This window comes from Schistocerca piceifrons, chromosome 3 (assembly GCF_021461385.2).
Source record: "Schistocerca piceifrons isolate TAMUIC-IGC-003096 chromosome 3, iqSchPice1.1, whole genome shotgun sequence".
Taxonomy (NCBI): domain Eukaryota; kingdom Metazoa; phylum Arthropoda; class Insecta; order Orthoptera; family Acrididae; genus Schistocerca; species Schistocerca piceifrons.
In genome coordinates, this window is record NC_060140.1 from 499,255,657 (window position 1) to 499,282,086 (window position 26,430).

The window sequence follows — 26,430 nt, forward strand, 5'->3', positions numbered from 1 at the left end:
TGTATCAATTTGAGGTAAGGGTCACTGTACCGGAAATGAACAAATCTAAAGTTATAAGCGAAACCTCTTCTGATACTTCTGACAGTGGATTACATGTACTGATACTGGTGTTGCTACGCCTGTAGGATAGGCAACTATCAGTGGTGATAGTATGGACCAAAATAAGAAAAAAAAGTCTGGTAAACACTGGCTCCAATACACATACCTTAAGAGCTACAAGCAGTTGTTCAATGGAGGAGATATGTTCACAGTAGTGAAGATCAACAGCTGCTCATAGTTCATCAGGTATGCATTCCAGAGCCCATGTGCACTGGACATTTTTTTTGCTTGATTTGTTAGATACAACTACCTCTGAAAGTTGTCTACCCTACAATCTTAGCAACAACGCTGCCAGCACATGTAATCCACTGTCAGAGGTAACAGAACAGTTTTCACTTGTAATTGTCAATTCATGCCTTTCCAGTACAGGGACCCTTACCTCAAATTGAGACATTTATCCTTCTCTACCATCCTAGAAAATTTATATCATCATGTAAGCACCCTGCATATACATACATTTAGAGGTGCCTATAACTTTGGCACAACTTTTTCCAGACATGGGTTTTCAGCTTTCCTAAATACAAAAATTCACCAAAGGGATTATTTTTGTCAGGGTATTCACTCAACATTACTTAATTCTGTGAGTTTGTTGATATATGGACTCAACTGGTCTGACTCCCACTGACCTGATGAAGCCTAATGGAAATGACTGAGGATGACTTCATCAAGCTATAAGAAATCCTGCTCAGCACCTTCTGTGATTAAGCGTATTCTTGAACACACTTCTTCCTTCCACTCAACAACAGTCCAAATGCAACTTTCCCTCAAACACAACCTTCAGTCCCTCAACTCTCATCAATTTGTTACTGTACACCAACCTGTGTCCATTTCTATTCTCTATCCTTTCTTCATTCCTGCTTCAACGGCTTCCTTCTCCCGAGCTCCATTTCTCTCTGCCGTTCCACCCATTTTAATGCAATGGACAGTCATGGATACACACACATTTTATCCTAGGATCCTTCCTCAAATGTCAAATACACACCACTGCAGTTTTTTGTAATAACTTCATTCTATCTCCTTCCTGTGTGTTACATGTGTCTATACTTGCCAGCATCTACAGCAACTCTCTCCACCAAATATTAATGTACGACCCTTTCATTGCACCTCTCTACATTCTCCCTTTTGACGCCTACATAAATAAGCGAATTTTTATGTTGGATGTGCTCAGTGAGAATTCCAGTGTGTGAAGCCTACAAGTGGTGGGCAGATAGGCACACTACATCATTTCCTTTAGACCTAGTTTGTGTAAGCAGACAAATTAACTTTATTTAATCCTTTAATAATCCAGCCCAAAGTTACAAATTTCTTTTTTCCGAGACAATACCTAAAACAATAGTTAAAAACTGTTTGTATGAATGAGGGGTTTATTTTAAAAGATTCAGTTTATCTTGTACTCATTGTAACACATTCCAGTCCACATACATGAACAATATCTTCCAAAGGAAATTGCATTTCTATAGTATAAATGAATGATTGGTTCCTCTTATCCTGAAGTGAGTGACCTACACTTCCTTTTTAACCTCCCCTAACCCAACCCTCTGTCCTCTAAGAGAAAGGAACTGGCAATTTCAAAAGTTTCTTGTTCTCAAGTCTATCAACAACACTAAGAATTCCAGTTTCTCAAAGCCAATAATTACATCTCATAATTTCAAGGAAAGAAAGGCATTTTATTGTCAATGACAATGAGTATTGGAATACTATTTTACTAAAATAGCTCACTTGAGACAATTACCTTCAACACGAAGTACTTGATAAATTATCAAATTCATACAAAAATTGCCCAACATTCAACACCTACAGTATGCAAAACAGTCACACAAAAACAAGACTAGTAAGTCAGTACCATAGCATACACCCTATCCCAGTGATTCATACTAATAATCATTTTAGTTCACAAGTGAAGAGAGAGAGAGAGAGAGAGAGAGAGAGAGAGAGAGAGAGAGAGAGAGAGATACAATACACCCAAAATAAGTTGTTATTAATAAACACATTTCGGCAAAATAAGTGTACAACCTAAAACAACATATTTTGAAAATAAATTTATTTATCAAGTATATAACATTAGGTACAATCTTACGGTAACAGTTTCCTCTCAGTTAAAATTAGTTACAGTATTATACTAGGTGTCACGGAGCGGCATAACAGTTTGGAACTAAAACATTTTGATTTTTTACATATATATACAATTTTATGTACATGAATTATTCAAATACAATCATGGGAAATGGCAGCAGTTCACAAATTCATTGAGCACTGAAAAATTTGCAGATAAAATGTGTTTGCCAGATATAAAAACAGTTAAGAGACTATTCAAAACTAACAACTGTGTTACGAATTAGCATAAACTATGCCAATTCTTTTTGTCTGAACTGATGCCTTCCCATAGCGCCTTGTTGCTTCTGTCAGGAAGGCACCTTCCATTTGTCTAACTACCTCATTGAAGAACATATGGGCAAGCTGTGAATGCAAAGTTGATCGAAATTCAAAAGATACAGAAAAATCAATAATGCAGGATTTCGGATTATTTTTCAAACCAGGACTAAATTTCCATATTGTTAGCAAATGGTTAAATAATTTTCCTTCTGTGCACTCTGCTTTCACTAGATGTGGTTTCACAAGAGTTACACTTGATGTGTAACTTTCATTTATTGGAGGGAAGCCAATAACAAGATCAGCTTTCAAATGACCTGGTCGTTTTGAGAAAACTATAGATTTTTTACAAAATGGAACAAATTTCTTATAGTTCTCAACGTCAGAAACCACATCAAACATTTGTTCCATGGAATACCTGTAATGTAAAAGCAAGGTTTCTTTTTACGAAATGGCTGGAATTTATTGACGAAAAACTAATACAAAATTATCGAACAAAACAAAACAATAATCGCTTTTCGGAAGAAGTTAATTTATTGAATACGACACACACTGGACAAATCTGAAGTTGTGATGGACAGTCCGTTTCACATCTTCGTGATTTTCGTATGACAAAAGTGCATGTAAAACATCCCAAGGGCAATGTCCATATATAACTTTTCTGTAATTCTACATACCCAACTAGCTTTCTCCCAGAATATTCCTTCTTTTTGTCGCTGATCCCAGTAAAACTGAAGAACGGTCGGTAGTCTTGGTTGCTTATGTCATCTGGGAAAAAGGTAATAATCTTTCCTTGGTTGATACATGACTTGTGTCTTACGAAGACGTTTCTGCGAAATACGCAATAAAATCACATGAAGTCTGCATAATTTCTAACTTACAGCTCACCACCTTAAACACAGTCTTCATATTTACCCACATGCGACTGAGCATCTCACTTGACAACTACAGCGTATCAGCTGACGACCAAAACATAAACTCCTCCCTGCTGCCATCGCCACATTTTCCCTACTGAACTGATAGTGAATTAGTGATGGTGCCACAAACCAAAGCAGAAGGAATGACGCAAGTACAAACCAAAGATTTTCTTGTGTGTTTTTGGTAATACCACAGTCTAACAAACAGTCGCGACACTTCGCCTCGATTTTGTTGCCTTCAGCGCAAGCAGCGCTCCAAGCGCCCGGTAGGTTGAACTGTGAGTTCGGCGCGATCGTGAAAGCGAATAGTGATTGTTTATTTTGATTTATACAATGGTTTTCACCATCGGGAGCGTTTGTAGCGCAATAAATTGCAGCAGCAATAGGCAGAAGACACCACAGCCGTCTTTTCTAGGTTTCCTAAGGATCCTGAGAGGTATATACCATCATGTTACTAAACTGTATCGTCAGGATTCACTTGCAAATGTATGTGTATAAATGATGAATGTTTCGTTTTAGGAGCAAAAAAAATGGCTAGTTAATAGCAGACGAGAAGACCTTATGAAGAAAGACCCGGTTTACCTGTATAATAATATTAGGTTTTGTTCGCTACATTTCGAACAAAACCAGTTCATGAACGCAGACAATAACAAACTCGCGTGGAATGCAGTACCCACACTGTTTGACATTCCAAATAAGCCACCTCAACTGACGATGAAGAGGAAACTGCCACAAAGATTCGACAGTCAATCTAAAGCTGTAAAACAGTCCTACGACACAGAAGCAGCCAGTTGAACTCTCCACGCATTAGTGCCAGATTCGTGAGAATTGTCAACACAGACCTACTATGACGATGAACTGGGTAGATTAACTGCAGCTGTTCGTGTCTTACAAAAGCGTGTGAAGTGTCAGAATGCGCAGATCGCTAGGCTTCGAGCGAAACTATTATGGGACAAGGAAAGTGCCTACAGACAGATTGTTTGAAAATTATTCAAATATTTGGTTTTTCGTGAAATGTAAACAGCTCATTATAATGTTTTCAGCATATTTCTCCCACTATTTGTCAGTTGCTTGTCCCACTTGGAGTAATATAAAGATGAAGGTCGTACTTGTGGCAACAGGCGACAATGACAAACACAGTAGGCCTACAGAACGATAAACGAGCTGTCCATCGCTTTGCATGTAGAGGTACATGTCTGTGCTTCTTACATGTGAATCTGTGTGTTTATATTCTTTTGATATGAACGTAGTAAGCTGCAATTCTGTCCAATGTCACAAGTGTTTCTTCACGAATGTATTGTAGCTTGCCACTCTATTCATGGTTTTTGTCCACACTTGCGCTTATTTTAGAATCATTTTTAGAAACATATATGCCTTCTGATACTACACAAACTCTTGGAGGCAAGAAACTAACTCGAATAATTCGGAAATTACGTAGGAAATGGATGCAAACAAACATTATGCTTACGGCGCGTCTGACGTTCACCTTACCTGCCGCTTGGAGCGCCAGTGTCGCTCCATCTGTCAAACGGCAACGACTTTTACAGCAGTGATTGTCGCGACTGTTATGTTAGACTGTGGTAATACCTTCAGTTGTACAATAAAATACTTATTGCCTGATTCATGAAGATTCTAGTATGTCGATACAGTAGAGGCTGCTGTAGGGGCAGAAATATTCAATCTCGCTACTTTACCCATTTCCAGCAGCCACAACAAATATGGAAACATCAACGTGCGCCTAAAACTGACACCAGTAACATGATGGCTGGAAAATTACTCTTTTCTACTGACATGTATATTTTTTGTTAACTAATATTTATTAGCTCTAGGCTACATCGTCCACACGGCGACCAGGCGCATCCATACGCAACGATCTGCCTGCGCACATCACATCTGCCCAAACAGATCGTTGCGTGTGAACAGTAGTTTTGGGCAGATATGAGATGTACGCAAACCTGGAAGTTGGAGGTTTGAACAAAATTGCTCAAAACTGTTAGTTCAAACCACATTTACGCAGACAAGGTGGTGCAAACGGACAGAAGATCAGAGCAAATCTGGGGCTAAAACATGTTTGACTCACCTGTTTCTTCATTATAGTGCTTCTCGTCTGTGTATGAAGAGTGAATTTTTAAAATTACAGACACGCGGCAGTGTTTTAGATAGATCATTACCGAACTTGTTGAAATCTATAGGAGTCATACATGTTTGTGGAAAATTAATTGGAGGAATACAGCGCTAAAGATAAGATGGCATCTGATTATAATTCTGTAACAGAGAATTACGAGCGGTTCGCCCTGCAACAAACTGAGAAGTAGTACATAGAAAAAATAATCGTTGTGGACTATTTACGGCACAGAGCTAAGCTAAGTAAAGAAAGCTGTTCGATCTGGCGCTAGTGGATCGCTAGCATACTTTCACTCAATACTGTGTTTTGCCATAATCTATTGTAAGATGTGACACGGTAGCAAGAAAAGTAAGCCCTATTTGTTCTAAAGAAGGTTGTGGTTAGAATATGGTGTTCAGCTGGTAATGGAAGATCTTTGAACAGTGCCTTAAGAGACATGGTTATTATTGCACTTCTTTCGCTTCCTAATATAATTTGTACTTCATAAAAAGCATGATTAAGAGGTGCGCTGTAAAATTCACTGCCAAAATATTACAAGTGAAACTCTCCAGAGATACTTCAGATCACTGTCTACAATTGAGAATGGAATGTTATATTCTGGAGCAAAAGTTTCTGATAGACTGAAGGCAACAAATTGAAAATCTCGACCTATAAACAAACTTTTTTTTGTGGTAAGGTCTTGTGGGACCAAACTGCTGAGGTCATCGGTCCCTAAGCTTACACACTGCTTAATCTAACTTAAACTAACTTACACTAAGGACAACACACACACACACACACACACACACACACACACACACACACACACACACACACACACACACACACACACACACACAAACCCATGCCTGAGGGAGGACTCGAACCTCTGACAGGGAAATTGAAACATAACTCACTGGCTACCTGTATAACATCTAAGAATACACTGGTCTCAAACACGTCCAAAATTGTAAAAAAATGTCTGGTCTGTATCTTGGCATAATTGAGAACCAGTACTTTACTTGCCTGAATGAAACTATCCTTCAGGACAGTGTAAGTAGATCACTTGTGATGCATATGATTTCGCTCAGAGGTTGTTTCGAAACTGCAGTCGCAAATTCTAGATCCTTGTAGCTCATATTGCCAGGAATTTTAATATTACTGTCAGCTGTTCATGTGGAGAAATTTCTCTCCTCATACAAGTTTCTTCCCCAATTATACTGGGCTATATGAACGTCAAAGGATATTTACACTTTTCTAAATCCATCCTCAAACAATTAAGCCAGTTGTCGAGTTCGCCACAGAACCTGTAAATTTGTGTAAAAAATCTGCCTTTGCTTAAACAGCCTCTAGGTAACTATGTTGATATGTCCTCCTGTTTCTGAGATTTTGTTTCCTTTTTGTTTTTTGCAACAAAAGTTGCGAACACAAACTGTAATAGAATTTACTCCATTCCTGAATACATGAAAAAAGCTTTGAGGTCACTGAACGAGAGTGTATTCGATTGCCACTGAAATTTCTTTTCTACACAGAAAGGTGAACATGCCACATTTGCAGCAATCTATTGTATGCACAGACATTTCCTCAGATAACTGTGCAGACAGATCGTTGTGTGTGCGCAGGCATTCAGAAGGCATCTACAGAGAAGTTGGAAGTGGTTGACTCTATGGCAAACTGGGAAACGCTACATAACACTGGACTGTTTATTGCGTAAGGTCAAGCAAAGTAACGAAATCTATTCGATCTAGTGCTCCACTATTGCTGCCATACTTTCACTCAGTACTGTCCTACACCATAATCTAATGTGTGTTGTGACAGGGTAGGAAAAAAAAGTAGGCCTTATTTGTTCTATAGAAGAGTACAGTCAGATAATTGAGTTAAGCTGATAATGGACGATTTTGGAACTGTGCTTTCATGGACATAGTTATTAATAAACATCTTTTACTTCCTAACATAATAATTATGTGGTTCCCAACAAGAGTTATTTAGAGGTGAACTGTAGAATATCCTGCCACAATGCTACAAGTAAAACTTTCCAGATATGCTGTTGCACGTCTCAGCCCTATCAGACATACACAAATGGGAAAATTTGAAGATTATCCACTGAGAAAGCCCAGAAATATGATACAGGAACGCCAGGAAGCATTGCCTCAGTGTTTGAAATATGAAACACACACGTCAACCCTGAGGTGCCTTGTGACAGAGTTATGCACAACACTACAAGACCGCCTGGGTGCCAAGACACAACCAGCAACAGCAACGAGTCTCCAGATATGACTAAATATGATAACGGAAGGACAATATGTACGTGAGCAGTGGCTCAGAGTGTCCTGGGAGCAGGCTTAGTTGCCATGTAAATTGGAGCACATCGACATAGAAGCAAGAGAAGGACACCATAATCTCCAGTCAACACCGTCTCTGTGTCAAATGTCACCAGACATCTGACAGATTATTTGCCTAGCCTCGGCACCAGCCATTGCCACAGAGACAAGTATTCAGAGCATCAGATGGGCTACTGATGAGACTTTGTGAGATGGTGTCAGAAGAGCCTTCAAAATTTATCTAGAAAGTAGGGCACTTAGAATTTCTACCCTGCTTCTTTAATTTTTCCTCACCAAGTTCCATAATCTGCACCATTTTTGGCTTGTGTCTAGCAGCTGTCGCAGTTCTACAAGCAGCCCACACCATCTTCCTCTCATCAACTATTTGCTGGAGGTAAGACCACTGTTACTGTAGCTATGTGTCCTTTGCTCCCTCTCAGGATACAGCAATACTTTGAATCCCTATTTAGAATTTAGAATGGAATTTTGTATTCTGGTGCGAAAGTTGCTGATAGACTTCAGCCAGGAAATTGATCTCAACTTAGTAACAAACTGATATGTAGCTCACTGCCCATGTATGTAAGTTTTAAAAATATAGAGTGTCTTGAGTATGTCCAAAACTGTAAAAATGTGATCTGTAACTTCTCAGAATTGAGGTGCAGTACTTTACTTGCCTTCATGAAATCATCCGGCAGGGCAGCATAAACAGCTAATGGGGTGTGCTGGGTATAATTTCAATCAATGCTCGTTCCGAAATTACAGAGGAAATATCTAGACATTTGTAGCTCCCATTGCCAGGAATCTTAACGTCATCTCAGCCACCTATGTGGAGAAATTTCTTTCCCTATACAAGTTTTTTTGTGCTGCGCATTATGAGTGTCAAAAGACATTTACAGTTTTCTAATCTATCCTCGGATAATTACGCCACTTGCTCAGTTCTCTCTGCAACTCGAGAAATAAATTTAAGTGCGAAAACTGCCTTTGTTTAAGCAGCCACTATATAGACCATTTGACCAATCTTTCTGTTTCTGGCATTTTGTTTGCTGCTTTTTGCAACACATGTTGCGACTTTCCTCCGTACCACATATGGGTACAAATTTAAGCCTCTTTTACACTTAAGATTAAAAACACGTTTCTTTGAAGCCGCATTTACACTGAACTTAAAATCATGTTTTTGTTCGCAACATTGTTTGAAACAAATTACGCAACATTTTGGCTACACTGTTTGCGTCCCCTTTTGTAGCAGCGACGAACATTTCTACATATTCGCATAACCTGCTACATTGAACTGGCAGCAACATCTCACATTGCGTATTAGCGCCAAGAGCTCGCTATGACAAGTGAAGAGGAAAAAGTAATAATGTGTGGTGCTGCTTTAAAAATACTTAACAAAATAAGCAGACGAAGAAAACGTCGTTGGTGGACAAAAACGAACCACAGGCAGGTGTGACTTCCCGTGAGAGCTGTCATTGGAATCAGTTTTCATAACTTAAATAGGAAGTCGCCGTCCGATTTTTAAATTTCAAAGAATATGACAGGGTCAGTTATTTTAAAACAGAACACAAATTTCAGAAAAGCGGTTCCTTTGAATCATAAACTTGCTGTTATTCGTCGTTTTTTGGAAACAGGAGATTACTGTCAAAGCCTTGCATATATATTCCGCATTTCGAAGCCAGTCATATCTCAAACAAATCCTTCAGTTTCTGGAACGCTGGTTGATAGATTATGTATACATAATCTAGTTACCAGTCGTTAATACCACTGAAACATATATATTAACTGATACTATATTTATTTTATTTTCATATGTAAAATATTTCAAGTTATCATTTTTCAACAGAGAAACTTCAGCCTCACTGTCACTCACACTTTCAATGAATGTGACTTGGGACTCGAGTTGATAATCCCCCTGCCACATCCATGTTTACTACTAGTTGCAGCCTCCTACACGTACTTTCATTTCTGCCTCATACAATGTGCCGCAACTTTTTTACGCCGCCCTTTCATAGTGCACCAGCTCAAAGTCAAATAATGAATCTTGTTGCCATTGTTGTTATTGCTGCAGTATTGAGAAATGAGAGGCTTAATTTGTTTTATGTGTGACTGCTGCTGGTGCCAAAAAACACAGCAATTCTTTGTTGGGAGTCATTCTTCTGTTTAATATTTTTATAACTATGACTTCAAACACTTTAAATGCACTTCTTTGCTTCATAGAATATCTTGTGAAGTAACAGCTGCAAAGACAGCATGCAATACTACGGGTAGTGCAAAAAACATGGAGGTATAATATGATACATCCATGGAAAAAACAAAAACACAAGCGCCAACGCTGCATAGCGGCATTTAGTGACACCAAGTGAGGAACACTGTTTCGTTCAAGGAGGTTATTTTCTAACCTCCTTGGTTTTGTTTCACTTACCACAGCTCGATCCAAAGTGTGAATGACCAATTGTATTTTAGCATTGTGAGAGCCAATTTGAGCGGTTTGGATGAGGCCGCATGCTGTCCAGTGAGCTCCGAGGTACAAGAGAAAGACAGGCCGCTGCCCATTTACGTGACGACAGCAGCTTGGGTGGGCTTTGTGGCTCATGAGATCTGCTGCGTCGAGATGTGTTATTGAAGCTGTGATTCATGGTGGCTGATAACTGCTTTCCTGTACAAGTTTTCATGAATTGCACTTTATTGTGTGTGTTACTTTTACCAAATTTCTTATTGTTTACATAGCGAAGACATTCAATGCTTACACGACGTTTTATTTCAAAATACGTGCTAATATAATATTTGAAGCATGCATATTAACCTCATAGGTTTCACACACTGTTTGTCCAGGATAACTTGACGATTGGCGCGAACAGCCGTGCCCCCCCCCCCCCCTCCCCCTCCGCCCCATAACAGCTGACGAGGAGAGAAGAGCGGTATTATAAGAGGAAGGCAGCGTCAGCTGCTAGCAGCAGTGCTGGTATCACTACCTGTGTTTTGCACTTAAAACGAAATCGCAATCGGCACCGCACGCGTAAGTGGCATTTCCGTCGGATCGGAAATCACCTAACTTTCTCACACATCCACATAACTTAAGTAGCCTATTATTTTTGTATCGAAAACAATGAAAAATGAATGTACGACTTACGACACTGTGAATCGAAAGTAAAAAATTGATTTTTGGAAACTGCCTGAAAGAACTGTCAAAATGATGTTAACTAAAGATGACTGTCATTTGTGTTTGTTTCAAGATCATCACCTGAAGACATGGTATTAATGATAACTTCATCAATGGCCGTTTCCATTATTCCATCTCGGATCAAGTACTCTTGCTCCAGTTGCTGTACATTCATGCACAACCTTGCCAGTCCTGTGCAGTAACTGAAACGAAAGCAGCATGACCAAGATTCTGCAATCTTCCCGTCGACATGTCACCAGTGACATTGTTCTCCATGAAATTGTGTTTTATTTTGACCTATGCCAATTCTGTGGGATTTAGATCGCATTTGTAGAGCATAAACACATTGTGGCCACTACTCTCAGCGATTTTATCCACAACGTATATTTTCACGGCTGGTTCGTTTTCCTGTGTAATAGATAACAGTTCAGCCTTCCTCACAGAGTCGCTGTGGCCTATTAACCCATCCTGAAATAATATTTATAAAGCATTCTGTCGATTTCTAGGGGCAGCTTCAACGACCTATATAAACAACATATACCTCCTTCGGCAGCTTGATGTTGGCTTTGCTCCGAGACAAATGAGTATGTTTCAAGTAGTGCCTATTTTCACTGCTTTGGGCAGCGCTAGCGAAATCGTCAAGTTATTGTGGCCAAACAATACCCATGTGTTTTATTTCAGATTGAGTTTTAAACTTATTACCATGTGGAATACAAGGCACTGGTGTCATGCTTCTGAGGGTGCATGGCATTCCAAGAAGATTTCCACGCTGAAGGGTGAGAAGGGATCTATTTGTACATATGAGTTAAGTAAATGCTGAAATTCTTTGCATTTACAATTCTGACTTTACAGTCATGAGATAGCAGTAAAATAAACATTGAATAAACATTGTGGTAGTTACTTGCAAGATATGTAAATATGCATTTCACTTTATTTCTAGATTTGGAGAAATTTCGAAACACCATGAAAGTGCAGTGTCTTTACGTGCAGATCCTATCAAAAAATGTAAACTGAAAGAACAATAATATTTTCATTGCCTTCAGATAAATAATGTCGTAATGTTTGGCTTAGACATATTCCAACTGACTTTTCGAAAGTGAAAAAACCAGGTGTTTGCATAAAACACTTCAATGAGCGATATGTAATTAGAGTGGAAAGAATTATGGACAAAGGAGAATTAAAAGTCTTTCCAAGAGTAATCTCTGAGCTAACAAATGATGCTGTGCCCATAATACTTCTGAACACACCATCATACTGTTCGAAATCTGTGTCTTAAGTAACACGTCTTGCAGGCAAAAGAAGACAATAAGGAAAATGATATTCAGGAGATTACCGAAGCTTACAAGTGCTATCTACAGCAGGATTCAGTGAAAAGTCTGGCTGACATAAAGTCACTGTCACAAACAGAAACATTAACAGCAATATTTGGTCAGTCATGTCTCTTGGCACATGACAGTGTAGTTTCTTGTGTCATCTACTACATCACAGTAATTTCTGATTTCAGTTGCAGCGTAAAAATAAATGATGGCACTAATAAAATTGTTATAAAAGAACAACTTAATCTGTCACAAATACAAAAAAAAAAAAACAATAGGCATTATGGTATCAAAACCTTTAGGCATGCTTGCTGTTTGTATGTTCTTTCACTTTCTGCTTATAATGCTCTCTGAAAATATGATATTATTTTTATTCCACACCCACGTATCCTTCAGTAACTTCTTTGCAATTATCAGCTGCTAATGGATAAGATTTATGTTCAGCCACAAATTTTAAGTGTGGTGAAAAATATGGAAGTAGCCCTTTTGATGGCGGGACATGGGCTGAGACAGCCCAAATATTTATGGCTACTCTCTTTAGTCAAAACAATCTGGTTGATGGTATTGACAGCGGCATTAGACTGTTTGCCGATGATGCTGTTGTCTACAGGAAAGTAGTATCACACGAAAATTGTGAACAAATCAGTGAGGATTTGTAGAAAATAAATGTGTGGTGTAATGACTGGCAGTTATCTCTCAATATTAGTAAGTGTAACCTACTGCATATAACAAATTGAAAATCCCCATTAATGTATGAGTACAAAATAAATGCCCAGTCTTTGGAAGTGGTAACATCCATCAAGAAACTGGGTGTGACTATTCGAAATGATCTCAAACAGAATGATCGGATTCCACAAGTAATGGGTAAGGCGAACTCTAGATTGCAGTTTATTGGTAGAATCTTCAAGCAATGCAGTCCTTCAACAAAAGAAATTTCTTACAATACTTTAGTTCGTCCAGTCTTAGTGTATTGTTCGTCTGTATGGGACCCTTACTAGTTGGTTCTGATTCAAGAGATTGAGAAAGTCCAAGAAGAGCAGCAAGATTCGTGACTGGTACATTTAGCCGTCACGAGAGCGTTACAATTGTCATAGAAAGTTTGAAGTGGGATACACTTGCAGATAGAATACGCGCTAAACGGAAGGGGCTTCTCACTAAATTCCAAAAAACGATCTTCGCCGAGGATGTAGAGCATATATTATTACCACCAACTTTCATGTCGTGCAATGATCACCATGCAAAGATAAGGGAAATTAGACCTCATACTGAGGCATTCAGACAGTCGTTTTTTCCTCGCGTGATCCACAAGTGCAACAGAGGGGGGGAATGACTTTGGTGCGAATAGTGCCCTCCACCACACACCGCTTGGTGGCTAGCGGAGTATATATGTAGATGTAGAAAATATGTTGATGTTGTAGCTATTATACCAGTTGCCAATATGAACACAGAACAGCTAAAGTATTTAACAGGAAAAGTTCTGTCTATAGAATAAAGTACACGATTCACAGTTGCCAGCCTTGTAGCAGATGATAATAATGTGAACAGAAAAGTATATGAGCTCTTCAGCCGAACTAAAATCTTGCAACTTAGTATTGTACATCCCCTGGAGTCTTCTGGGAAGCTGTTTTTTTTATATTTGACACTGTGCATATAGTGAAATTCATCTGAAATAACTGGGAAACAAAGACAAATGTCAACAAGACATTATATTTTCCTGATATGATTAACCATTCTGTCATACTGTCAGTGCAGTTCAAGTGTATGGAACTTCCATATGAGAAAGAAAAACCACTCATTGGTTAGCTATGGCCACACACATTCAGCCAAGGTTTATTATTCTTCATCTACATAAAAGGAGAATGATAACATAGCTCTAAGATTTTCCAATGATAACAGTGTATGTAGTAGCACTGAAACACGCAACGAAAGACCTTCCAGACATTTCTGAAGGGATAAATCAGATTGCTGTCTTCCTTCAAATCATTGTAAAATGGTGGAAAATTTCTGACATTAAAAGTATATTTGAAGCCCAAAGACTCAACGTTCCATACAGAGAAAATATGAGAAACACCTCTGGTAATCAGTTGAAATTTTTAAATGCTATGCTTCACTGGCTTCAAATATGGAGACTGTGTGTCCCAGCAAATGTTGCCTTAACAGCACAAACCTTTCAATCTTTAATTCTGACTACAGAATCCTTCCTTCCAAATCTCAGTCTGCTCCTCTATCAGTTGCTCAGAATCTCGTTAAGATTATTCAGTGGTCTGTTTCTGCAATAGTGTGTTGACCCAACACAAATTGTCTCTGCACTTTTGGTTAGCTCGCTTTATTTTGACTGTTAACTAAACTAACAGCCTCTCTCTCTTAAAATATTATTCATTTGGAAATATATCTTGGTACTGATTCATACAGTCTTGTGGAATAGATAGTTCGTTAACCTTTGTTAACAGACGATTACAAAATGTTGAATCAGCCAGAAATGGTGTCGGTCTTGTGGGAGGTTCGAAGGTCTTGCAGCTTAGGCAGATTGGAACAGTTCTGTAGCTCGACCTTTCCTGGTCATGTGATGATCAGCGGATATGCACCGCGGTCTGTCTTTCACATCAGCTTAGAGTGAGCTCAATACTTAATTACATTGCTAGACTGGCGAAGCTGTAGCTTTTACTGAAGCCTGACGTTTGGTAAGGTAAGATGGCGACGCCAGTATTAACATAATTTTTTGTAACGAAATGGTGCTGTAAACTTTAAGGGATGGTTTAAAGAATTTCTACAGTTGAGCAGTTAGTTGCATACAAGTTTAACACATGCAATGTAGACTCATGTTATGAGGAGAGCATCAAGATACAGATAACTAAAAGCCTTTTTAGGATTAGCATCTTTTTCTCGTAAATTTGTACCACAACAACTAATGAGCAGAGGTGCATTGCTCAATCTGTTACGAAATAAATAGGTTTTGGTTATGGGATGATAAGTGTCAAGAGGACTTTGATAACATGAAGCAGGTATTAGTAAATGCAAACATTCTTAGCCATCCTTACATGTCCAAGTATTTTTGTCTATGCATAGATGCCTCATCTCAGAGGCTAGGGGCATGCTTGTTCCAGATGCGAGAAGGAGGTAAGGAAGCACCTAAGGTAATCAGTTTTGCTAGTCACACATTATCAGTAGCAGAAAGGTCTTATTGTGTGTCAGAATAGGAAAGTTTAGCTGTAATATGGGCATTTAAAAAGTCTGAATATATTTTTGTGGGGCAAGAATACCAAAGGTTACTATGACATCAATCACTGTCATTTCTTTTAACATGTAAACTATTGAACTGTAGATTTGCAAAAATGCAATTTCGAAATCATTTATATTAAAGGAAGTCAGAATGTTATTGCACGCGCCTTGTCCAGGTTACCACAAGGTTTAGAGGAGTTTGGTGAATTAACAGAGTAAGATGCAGAACTCAGAACGTAATTAATGCAGGGCACAACACAACAGTCTGAGTACCATTCGTTTTGTAAGCAAATGAAAACTATACAACAGCAAGATCGCAGATGTAGTAAAGTCATGCAAAACCTTAAGGAAGATAAAGGTGGAAAGGTAAGAAAATGATATCATGAGTACAAGGGGGTTTTGTTTCATAGGAAATATGAAAAATCTAATCAATGATATGTGTATATTCCTGAAGATTATGTCGTCGAATTTATAAGACACACACATGAAACATAGGGACATTATGGAGTAGGCAAATGTACTGAAAAAATTGCAACACTTTGTTATTTCCCAAATTTGAGAGGGTGAGTCCTACAAGTATTAAGAAAATGAGCAATATGTCAAAAATCAAAACAGTCCAATGTGTCAAAATATATTGAGCCACATCCAACACTCACAAAAATCCCTCTAGCTATAGTATCCCTCGACATAGCTGGTCCATCTCCAAGAAGTAAAGGAGGAGGAAATACATAGTAACACTATACAATATTTTCTTGAAACATATCAAAATGTACGCCATTAAAAATGCAACAGCCACGAATATCAGAAAAAGAACTGTGGGAGACTATTTGAGAAGATCAGGTAAACCAAAGGTAGTACTAACTGATAATGATTCATATTTCACAGGGCAAAAGTGGAAACGATTTATGACATCACAGGGCATAAAGGACACAATAGTAAGCTTTTTTCACCCTGAACCAAGGTCAGTAGAACGAGTCTTTACAGAATTTAACCGGTTTATTAGGACATACACCCCTATGGCTAGAATATGTAACTCCTTCCGTACAAGTTGTCAATAGCCTTCCACATTCTTCAACAGGTTTCACACCTAACGAATTGATGTTGCAGACATAACAAACAAATGAGTGGGAGTCGCCCATGCCAAAGGCACACACTACAGAAATGACACTACAAGACAAAATCAAACAAGCCATGGTTATACTAGAAAACAGGACTGAGCATGGAAAGAAAATTTATAATAAGAAACTGAAATATGTTATGCAATTTTTTTGAAGGGCAATGAGTCCCTTTCAAACGCACCCTAAATCAACAAAATTTGGCAAACTGAATAAAAAGTGGGCATTACTCTATTCAGGACCAAATGTAATTTCCAAAATACTAAAGTATGGGACATACAGATTAGTCTATGAGAAAACAGGGAGAGAGAACGGTCTCTGCGCTCACAAAGATATAAAAGCTTTTATAGAATGATGAAGCTAAGTAGAATTTTTTCGTCCTTTCACAAGATAATTGTACAAAGTGTACATAACTCTAAGTGTAATTTTACTTATGGAGTGTATTTTATGATAATATGTGTAGGCAAAAGTATTTCTTTTGATTTGTACACGTGTGCATAAAATTAACAGCAATGAGAAGTAATACACTGCTTAATGTGAAGCGAAGGTACAAACAAAATTAGCTTATGGCTCAGCTGTCCGCACTCAACAATACGCGCTGACGTCAGTAGTAGGAGAGGAGGCACTGACCTGTGCATGTGCACAACAGACTGGCAGAAGGCACAACCAAATAGGAATGCAATATGTACAAGTTCTAAATGCAAACTAAACGGAAATACTATGCAAATACATCTACTGCCTAAGAACTAAGGAACCTATTGATATATGTACACAGAGATTTAATTAAATACTAAGCTATATACAACATATTTACAAGCAAAGGGAAGCATTATTATAAAAATTATACGAGATGTGTAAGCTGAAAAGAAGCAACAAAATACTGTACAAAATGTAAATAATTTTCTTTGCAGAGTAAATGATCATAAAGGCTAACCAAATAAACGAATGTCTATGAATTTAAACAAAGTATGGAAATATCTGCAGATGGATGTATTGACCAAACGTATCAATGGCCACCGAGATACATGATGCAATTAGTTTTAAGTTTTTTTTTTCTTTCAGCGACCAGTGCACAGTCACGGCGCAGAAGAAGAGAATTATGTCAAGAGTAGCAGGCACCAAATGAAGAAACGGGCCACATCTCCAGTGAACATTTTAGTTATAAGGATATTTATACATAGGTCATAAGGCAAATGAAAAATGAAATATGCATTGTTGCAGTGTATCTCCACAGAGTACACATAAACATTTAAGCATGAGACTTTACAAAAACCAATTAATTTTATCGTGTCACTGAAAGCTTGAATAATGTCATTTCCAGGTATTTGGAAAGATAAGTCTATGATGGTTCAAATGTCATATTTCCACTATGCTACACATGAATTGAAGTAAATAGCACTAGCACACGAAGAAACAACATGATATCAAGTGAGTGATTAGTCAGTACAGTTTATTAGCATGAAACAAACATGCCTTGCCAACTAGTCCATGACTGTACAAGTAACATTTTCTCATAAATCCTTGAACCAATAGATGAGTATTTTCTTTCTTCCCTCCCAAGCAAAGGAGGTGGCGCCAAGCATTGATGAATTTCTTAGGAAAACCAACTGATTTGTATATAAGTACAACATAACTTCTGCACAATTTCAGTGCAGTAATGTGTTAACTGAAAATTTGTGTGTGTGTGTGTGTGTGTGTGTGTGTGTGTGTGTGTGTGTGCTTGTGTGTGTGTAAGTGTGTAAGTATAATCTAACTTCTGCACCATTTCAGTGCAGTAATGTGTTCATTGTAAATAAGTATTACAGTAGTTGTATTACATGTTTCTTACCTTATAAATAAATAAAAAACTTTTTTATTTTAAATTCAGTGCAATAGTATTTGTAAAATGACTCTTAGTGTTCATTAAAAAATGACGATCATTCCACTTGGGACCTGTGGAATGGTACATTAGCTTATTTGTTTTAGTTGTAAATATTTGTCATGTATTGTTGTTTTTCTGACATGTTCCACATCCTGGAGGACCTCCTCACTACGGATCAATTGGAATGAAAGTAAATCTAATCTAATCTAATCTAATTGATAGGCCAGCAATGTGTAATGTTTTAGTCCTCTTTCGAATGTTTTTCTCCCCCCCTACCTAATGAAGAAATGAGTTCCCATAAGTGATAAAAGCCTATCTATAAAATGAAGCATAAATGTATCATATGCTTGTATTGTATCATGATAATGACGATGTAATTAATTTGTATACATGATGTAAACTAAGATAAGTTGAAACTGACAAACTGTAGTAACAGAACCCAGTTAATGAAAATTTTTTGGCGTTTTGAAACTTAAGAAATTTATGTTCATAGTCTAAGCGATGATGGAATGTCAGCCATAGGTATAAGCATTCATGTTATGTATCTTGTTGTAACTGAAAACTTGTATAACTTTTCATAGGAAACCAAACTCCATATGAAGAAATGAGCTTTAAAGACAAACAATTTATACTATGTTTTGTACGACTATATGTGTATTTCAAAAAGTGGATGGTCAAGTGGGGTGACATGAACATGGGTGTACAACGAAATAATTTATGAGTATCGTGGCTCACAACGCTTGACACATTAACAAGTGACCTATAGTTGTTCGAGCTGGTACTTACCTCATCGACAGATGCTGGTGGTCAGGGTTCTCTCTCCTGCAAAATGCGAGTACGACGGGTAATAATGACGCCTGGGTCGTAAAAACGGAGATCTTCTGACACTGCGTCGGATTCTGAACAATAAGTACACACCCACCGTATCCAGAATGAAGACAAACGCCACGACAATTATTCAATATATTACACTCAGGTGAATTTGTGACACTCAATGTGAAATCAACACTAAGAAAACGAGTGCACGCACGTGCGACGGTAGTAGCTGACTTGTTGACTGCTGGCGCCTAGTTCTTTGCCGCCAAATCTGCCAATGCGCAAGCGCGATACCCGGCAGCGAGAATGAAGCAAACTGAACATTATTGGTTGGTTGGTTTGGGGAAGGAGACCAGACAGCGTGGTCATCGGTCTCATCGGATTAGGGAAGGATTGGGAAGGAAGTCGGCCGTGCCCTTTCAGAGGAACCATCCCGGCATTAGCCTGGAGTGATTTAGGGAAATCACGGAAAACCTAAATCAGGATGGCCGGACGCGGGATTGAACCGTCGTCCTCACTGAACATTGTTAGCACACTAAATTCAAATATGTAATGGACTATCAATTATATATATATATTTCAAAAAGTGGATGATCAAGTGGGGTGACATGAACATAGGTGTACAACGAAATAATTTATGAGTATCGTGGCTCACAACGCTTGACACATTAACAAGTGAACTATAGTTGTTCGAGCTGGTACTTACCTCATCGACAGGTATATAATCTTTTAATTTCTTGTAGAACTCTAAAATACGTACGATAAGCTGACATATCCAATCCATTAAATAATAGAGAAGACAACAAATCAAGGGCTTCGACCCCTATCGGCAAATGTAAAGTTATACAAGCAAAAAACACTGTACGTCTCCACACCATGTCAACGTACAGTGTGGGAACAACTGTGTAGATACATGATGAAAGACCCCCGGGATATCGTAAAATTAAAATTGATTTAAAAAAAAGAAACACCAATCGATTGTAAGCGTTGGCAAAGACGTTGATTATGAATGTGTGGTAAAGTGCAGACAAATGAAAAACTATCATTCATTTTTTTGTACATGATTTTGTTACTCACACTCTCTTGTATGTAGAAGTTCTGTTAAGAATTGCCATTTGGAGGATGACGGGCTACGAGTGTTTTGTATATACATGTTTCGAAATGAGGAAAAATTTGATACCAGTATTAAGTATTTTTTATTCAAGTGAAGTGAAACCAAGTAAAGAGGATTTTCGTAAATGACACACACTGGTGTACTTGGAGTCCGCTGCCTGCATCTACAATTGAAATGTAAGAGAGGAAGTCTGATAGCCTAAACATTCATACAGCACAGAACATTACTAGTAACACAATTGTATTATCCCTTTTAAATGTTTCTCATGTGCATATATGTATATTTTATTTATTTATTTATTTTTACTACACACGGAATAGCTAAGTGGACCTGAAAACTTCTGCATTACTCAGCTACAGTTCCTCCAATATCAAAACTGAATGATGATCGATTCCCAGTTTGAATGCAAGCATTCTCTGCGCAGTGTCCTGGCAGAGGTTTCATCTGCTCCTCCCCACATCATTGTGACAGCCAGTCTTCACAACTTCGTTTGACTGGCACTCTGCCTTTTTACAAAGAGGTTTGTGCAGCTAGGCATCAGGCATGACTACCATGGGTATACTTGTGTGTGTCTCAAGTGCCAACGCAGTAAGGTGGGCCGCCACTTGCATAAACCCATTGCAGTTTTGACATACCACATGGATGATTCCATCACATACCCTTGGACTTTGTGGACCCCTGCCAGAGACGAAGGGGTGTGTATTTCTACTCTCGCTGACTGATTATGTTTCAAGGTGGGTGAAAGCTGTGCCAGTCAAAAACATCACAACAGAATACTTGGCCAGATACTTTGTGGTGGCTTGGATATCCCATTTGGATTGCCCGGATACCATCAACACTGATCAGGGTCATCAGTTTGAATATTCACTCTTCAGGGCCTTCTGTAATTTCTGTGGCATATTTTGCCATCATACCATCTCCATAGTAATGGTGTCATGGAACAAAGCTATTATATGACGAAGAGGGCACTCATGTGTCATGGAGTGCATGGACTGAGGCCTTTCCATGCATCTGTATGGCATTCAAAGACGACTTACACACCTTGTTTGTAGGAATACTCTATGGCGAGGCTCTTAGTCTGCCAGTGGAATTAGTTGTATTGACTCTTACGGCCAACTCGACAGAACTCCTCATGTTAGTGCAGCATAACAAAAGTCACGTCCATAATTCACTAGTGCCTCCCCAATCTGTGCACTCGCCCCAACGCAATTCATCCACAAGGAGCTCACAGAATGTGCATACATCACACACTGAGACAACATACAACTGCCCCATACCAGTCCACTTCAGATTTTGAAACGGGGAGTCACACCTTCTGGGGTAGTCATACCTGCCAGGATACTTTCCACCTTGAATGATCCAACAGCTCTTCAGGATGACAGTCCTTGTGACGACTGCCCTCCACACCAGACTTGCAACTAGCTGAATCATGAACTGCTACAGTTGAGATTTGTGACTTTCGACTGGACGAAGTCATGGTCAAACTGACTGACACAGAACTCTTGATTGAAGCTAGTCATGTGGTTCCAAACTACCCATCCATCCCTATTGCTACCTAACTCATCTCTACCTTCCACCTCCCACCAGCTGTGCATTTTGTGGCTATATCCTCCTGGCTTTCTCCAGCAAGCAAGCTCCCTATCACCCACATAGCTGACTCTCTGAGCCTCTTACTATCTGCATCCATGACCCTGCTACCACTACTGCACACAAGTGGTCCACCACTGTCGACAGCAGGTGCAGTATGATCCCCAGCCCCCGTACTTCAAGCAACGGTCGGTCCCATCACTGCCTCCATGGCTCACGCCATAACATTTTTACTTCACATTCAGGCAACACCACGGATGAGTACCAGCAGCACTTGCCACTCAACCTCATCACACGTCCTCCAGTGCTCTGCACTCTGCTGAGGGAAGGGAATGGCGGTTCTGAGAGGATATCACCAAAAATATGACCACTGATCAACGTTGTCGCAAGAAAGAGTGGAATATCTGTGGCTGTAAGATGTTTACTCGAGAATATCTTACGAGGTGTGTATACTGCATTGTGTCATGTGCCAATGAAAGCATGATATCTACGTACCTTGTTTAGCATATTACTGGTATGTTCCTCTATTGTATATGAGGAAAACTACCTGCATTTTCATTGGTGCCCTAAGCTCTACCTATGAATGATCATATTGCTCCGAATTGTGGTCATTTTATTAAACATTAAAGTAAGACAATAGGTAAAGGGTTTTGGAAACACAATTTGCTGAAAATTACGAAAAAGAGAGATTTATTTGAAGCATGGAACACAATTTTATTTCCATTATAAGACATGACGACGGAAAATTGCTCTTTCGGCAAAAATTCATTACAACTTCTAGAAAATTTCCACAAAGTGAAGGTAACCATGAGTTGTTGAACCACTATTATGTTAATGTTTAAGCTGGCTTTGGAATAACATAATTACACCTCATAGCATACAATAAAGTGTAAAAGAACTAACATTGCCTTGCAACTTACATTAACTGCAGAACAAAATTTCCATTTCCCACTTTTTAAAACGGGGAACATAGGATCCCTGACAGCAACCACTGTCTTGTTCATCTGGTGGTCCCATGGACATATAGTTTCAACTCCTATTGAAATTTATGGAAAGGTCTTATGGGACCAAACTGCTGAGGTCCCTAAGCTTACACACTACTTAATCTAACTTAAACTAAATTACGCTAAGAACGACACACACACACACACACACACACACACACACACACACACACACACATACACACACACACACATGTACGTTTTATGTATTTATCAGGCACAGCTCTGCATTTTACTAATTGTATAGGGCACAGTATCGCTTTTTGAATCACACCAGGCATTTGTCTTGCATTCAAAGAGGCACTTGCAGTAACTAGATCCACAAGTTGAGCAGTAGCTTTCTTTATTGCAACAGCCCATCAGACTACACCATGTTGCCTACTACTCATAAAAAGCAAGTTACCTTAAGGTTTCACTGTGTGTACTAATTTAAACTCCTATATTTCCTGTGTGTTTGAGTATTTATCTGGCAAAATTCCACATTGAATTTGTTTCTGAATTTGTCTGAGTTGACACAGCTTCTCATGTGAAGTGACTTATTTTAAATTTCCTCTGTGCTCTTTAGTTTAAACTCCTATATTTTGTGCTTGTTTAGGTATTTATTAGGTATAGCCTCACATTTTATTACTGGTCTAGTGTATATTTCTGCCAACTTTTAATATGGTTAAGAACAGTGATTCATGTGTTGAGCTGCAGGCTGAGATAGTGACCCTTCACTCACAGTTCCAAGTAGTGCTGACTTTGGTCATTGCAACTTGAGGCTATTGCTGATGGGCATCACAGTGGGGCTCCAAGGAATGTCCAGCATGTCCCGATGTTTCCCAATTGGCCCACTACTGTGGCCACCCTGACTATTGCCTGTACTGAGGATTAACATTCACCTCTCACCAATGGTTCAGTGAGAGGTACTTCCAATGTATGGCAGGCAACAGAAGATTTTCTGGGAGGTGTAATATAGTAAAAATATAAGAATTAATAACTGATTGAATATTAGTAATTGAATATGAATTGAATTTGTTTGAAAATGTTTGCTTGTGCATCGGTCTTCCTTACAATTTTTGTGAAGATGCAGGCAGCTAAAGGACTCTGTGAGCACTGGTCCTTCTTGTAATTACACAATTCACACACTTCCATAAATAAAAATACTTTATATTGGTCTTCTATATTGTATTATTCATGCACATTTAAATAAACTGAGACTGCACTACTTTTGCTCTGCAAATGCACATACTTCCCTTATGAAAAAAAAGAAAAACGCGACTGTGTTCTACTACTAAAAATAAAATAAAAAAACAGTATATGAAGAGATGTGCATGAAAAAATTAATTCGTTCGTTTGCGCTTAATGTTTCTGTCGACTTTTTACTTTCAATTGGTATTTTATCCTTGCTTGTTCTTAAAATAGTAAATTAGTGGCATTCTGGGGGGCCTAACATTATGTTCCTGTACAATTGCCCCCACACTGTCTGTTGGCATGTTATGGATATATACAGTGTTGTTGTTTGTTTACATTTGCCAACAGGGCTCGATGATCTGTATTGCCAGCTTCTCTTATTTTATGGAATGGATGTCAGCTTATCCTAAAAATTGTACGAGAAATTATAATATTATATACATATATAACATGAGAGTCCACTACATATTTAAATTTTGTGGGTTAACTGTGATGTCCAGTTTGCTTCATTCTTGCTGCCGTGTTTTGCGCTTGCGCACTTGTTGATTGGGCAGCTGGACCAAGTTGCCAACGGTCAACATGCTATGTGCTAGCGTTGACGTGCGTGCACTCGTTTTCTTGGTGTTGTCACATTGAGTGTCACACTTTCGCATGAGTGCCACGTATCGCAGGATTGCGTTGGCGTTTGTCCTTATGCTGGGTGCAGTGAGTGTGTGCGCTTATTGTTCAAAATCCGACAATGCGGCAAATGATCTCCATTTTCACAGTCCAGGCGTCAATACTACCTATCGTACTCGCATTTTCAGTGGAGAGAACCCTGACCAACAGCACCTGCTGATGAGGTGAGTACTTGCTCGAACAACTTTAGTTCACTTGTCCATGTATCAAGCGCTGTGAGCCTCGATGTTCATTTCATTGCACACACATGTTCATGTCACCACACTTGAATGTGCACTTGTTAAAAAAAGACACATAATCATCTAACACATTGTATAAACTGCTTGTCCTTGAAGTTCATTTCGTGATATAGAGTTTGGTTTTCAATGAAAATTCATACAAGTCTTGAGTTACAATATACATAAAATGATAGCTTATACCCATGGCTGACATTCCTTCCATTAGTTATATTACGAACACAAATTTCTTAAGTTTTACGTCGTCATGATATTTTTCATTAACTACAGTTTGTTTGTTGGCTTCATCTCACCTTTGATCACATCATGTATACAAATTAGTTACATATCACATTTTTATGGCAGAATACAAGCATATGATGCATTTCTGCTTCATTTCATTGATAGGCTTTTATCACTTATGGGAGGTCATTTCTGTCGTAAGTTTGAGGCGGGAGAGGAAAGAACATTGGAAATAGGACTAAAATATCATACATTGCTGGTCTAACTACGCTTGGCGCCACCTCCTTTGTTTGAGAGGGAAGAAGTGAAATACTCATCTACTGGATCAACGATTCATGAGGAAATGTTACTCATACAATCATGAACTAGTTGCTAATGAACTTTGGATCATTGAAATAATGTATACCGACTAATCATTGACAAAGTGTCATGTTGTTTCTTCATGTTTTAATACTTATACTCTAATTCGCGTATAGCTTAGTGTGAAATCTAATGTGTTCACCATTGTAGACTTATCTTTCTTAAATATGTGGAAATGTCATTAAAAATTAACTGGGTTCTGTAAGGTCTCAAATGGCTCTGAGCACTATCGGACTTAACATCGGAGGTCATCAGTCCCCTAGAACTTAGAACTACTTAAACCTAACTAACCTAAGGACATCACACACATCCATGCCCGAGGCAGGATTCGAACCTGCGACCGTAGCGGTCGCAGACAGAAGCGCCTAGAACCGGTCGGCCATTACGGCCGGCTGTAAGGTCTCCTGCTTCAATAGTGATTGTGTGTACTTTGCAGTGAATAGGTAGTGACAATTGTCACGGAAATATACTACGACGATGCATATTACATTTTTTCATTTGCCTTATGACCATTTTATTATAAGTATCCTTATAACTTAATTGTTTGCTCGTGGTGCGGCCCGTTTCTTCATTTGGTACCTGCTACACACGACGTAATTCTCTTCTTCTGGGCCGTGGCGATGCACCGCTCGCTGAAAGAATATAACTTAAAACTAATTGCATTTCGTAGCTCGATAGCCACTGATTGATTTGGTCATTACATACGTCCGCAGATATTTCCATACTTTGTTTCATTTCATATACTTTCGTTTACTCTCTTT

At 38.7% G+C, this 26,430-nt stretch overlaps 1 protein-coding gene across 2 annotated transcripts; it reads right to left on the reverse strand.

Moving 5' to 3' along the window:
• Positions 1-2,123: 2,123 nt before the first annotated feature.
• Positions 2,124-3,546, reverse strand: LOC124788288 (coenzyme Q-binding protein COQ10 homolog A, mitochondrial-like). 2 transcript variants are annotated; one of them, XM_047255520.1, is made up of 3 exons: positions 3,385-3,546; positions 3,147-3,299; positions 2,124-2,887 (listed from the first exon to the last, which is right to left on the reverse strand). In XM_047255520.1, the coding sequence occupies exons 1-3, from the start codon at positions 3,462-3,464 to the stop codon at positions 2,428-2,430; spliced, it is 693 nt and encodes a 230-aa protein (XP_047111476.1). In that variant the 5' UTR covers positions 3,465-3,546; the 3' UTR covers positions 2,124-2,427. The 2 variants fall into 2 exon arrangements, with proteins under 2 accessions (XP_047111476.1, XP_047111477.1); XM_047255521.1 differs by having other exon boundaries at positions 3,389-3,545.
• Positions 3,547-26,430: the final 22,884 nt, after the last annotated feature.

Coding starts and splice junctions, on each gene's coding strand:
- LOC124788288 (XM_047255520.1), bottom strand. CDS start 3,464: ATGGCAGCAGGGAGGAGTTTATGTTTTGGTCGTCAGCTGATACGCTGT. Junction 3,300..3,384: donor AGATGCTCAGTCGCATGTGG/GTAAATATGAAG, acceptor CGTATTTCGCAG/AAACGTCTTCGTAAGACACA. Junction 2,888..3,146: donor TCTGGGAGAAAGCTAGTTGG/GTATGTAGAATT, acceptor TTTACATTACAG/GTATTCCATGGAACAAATGT.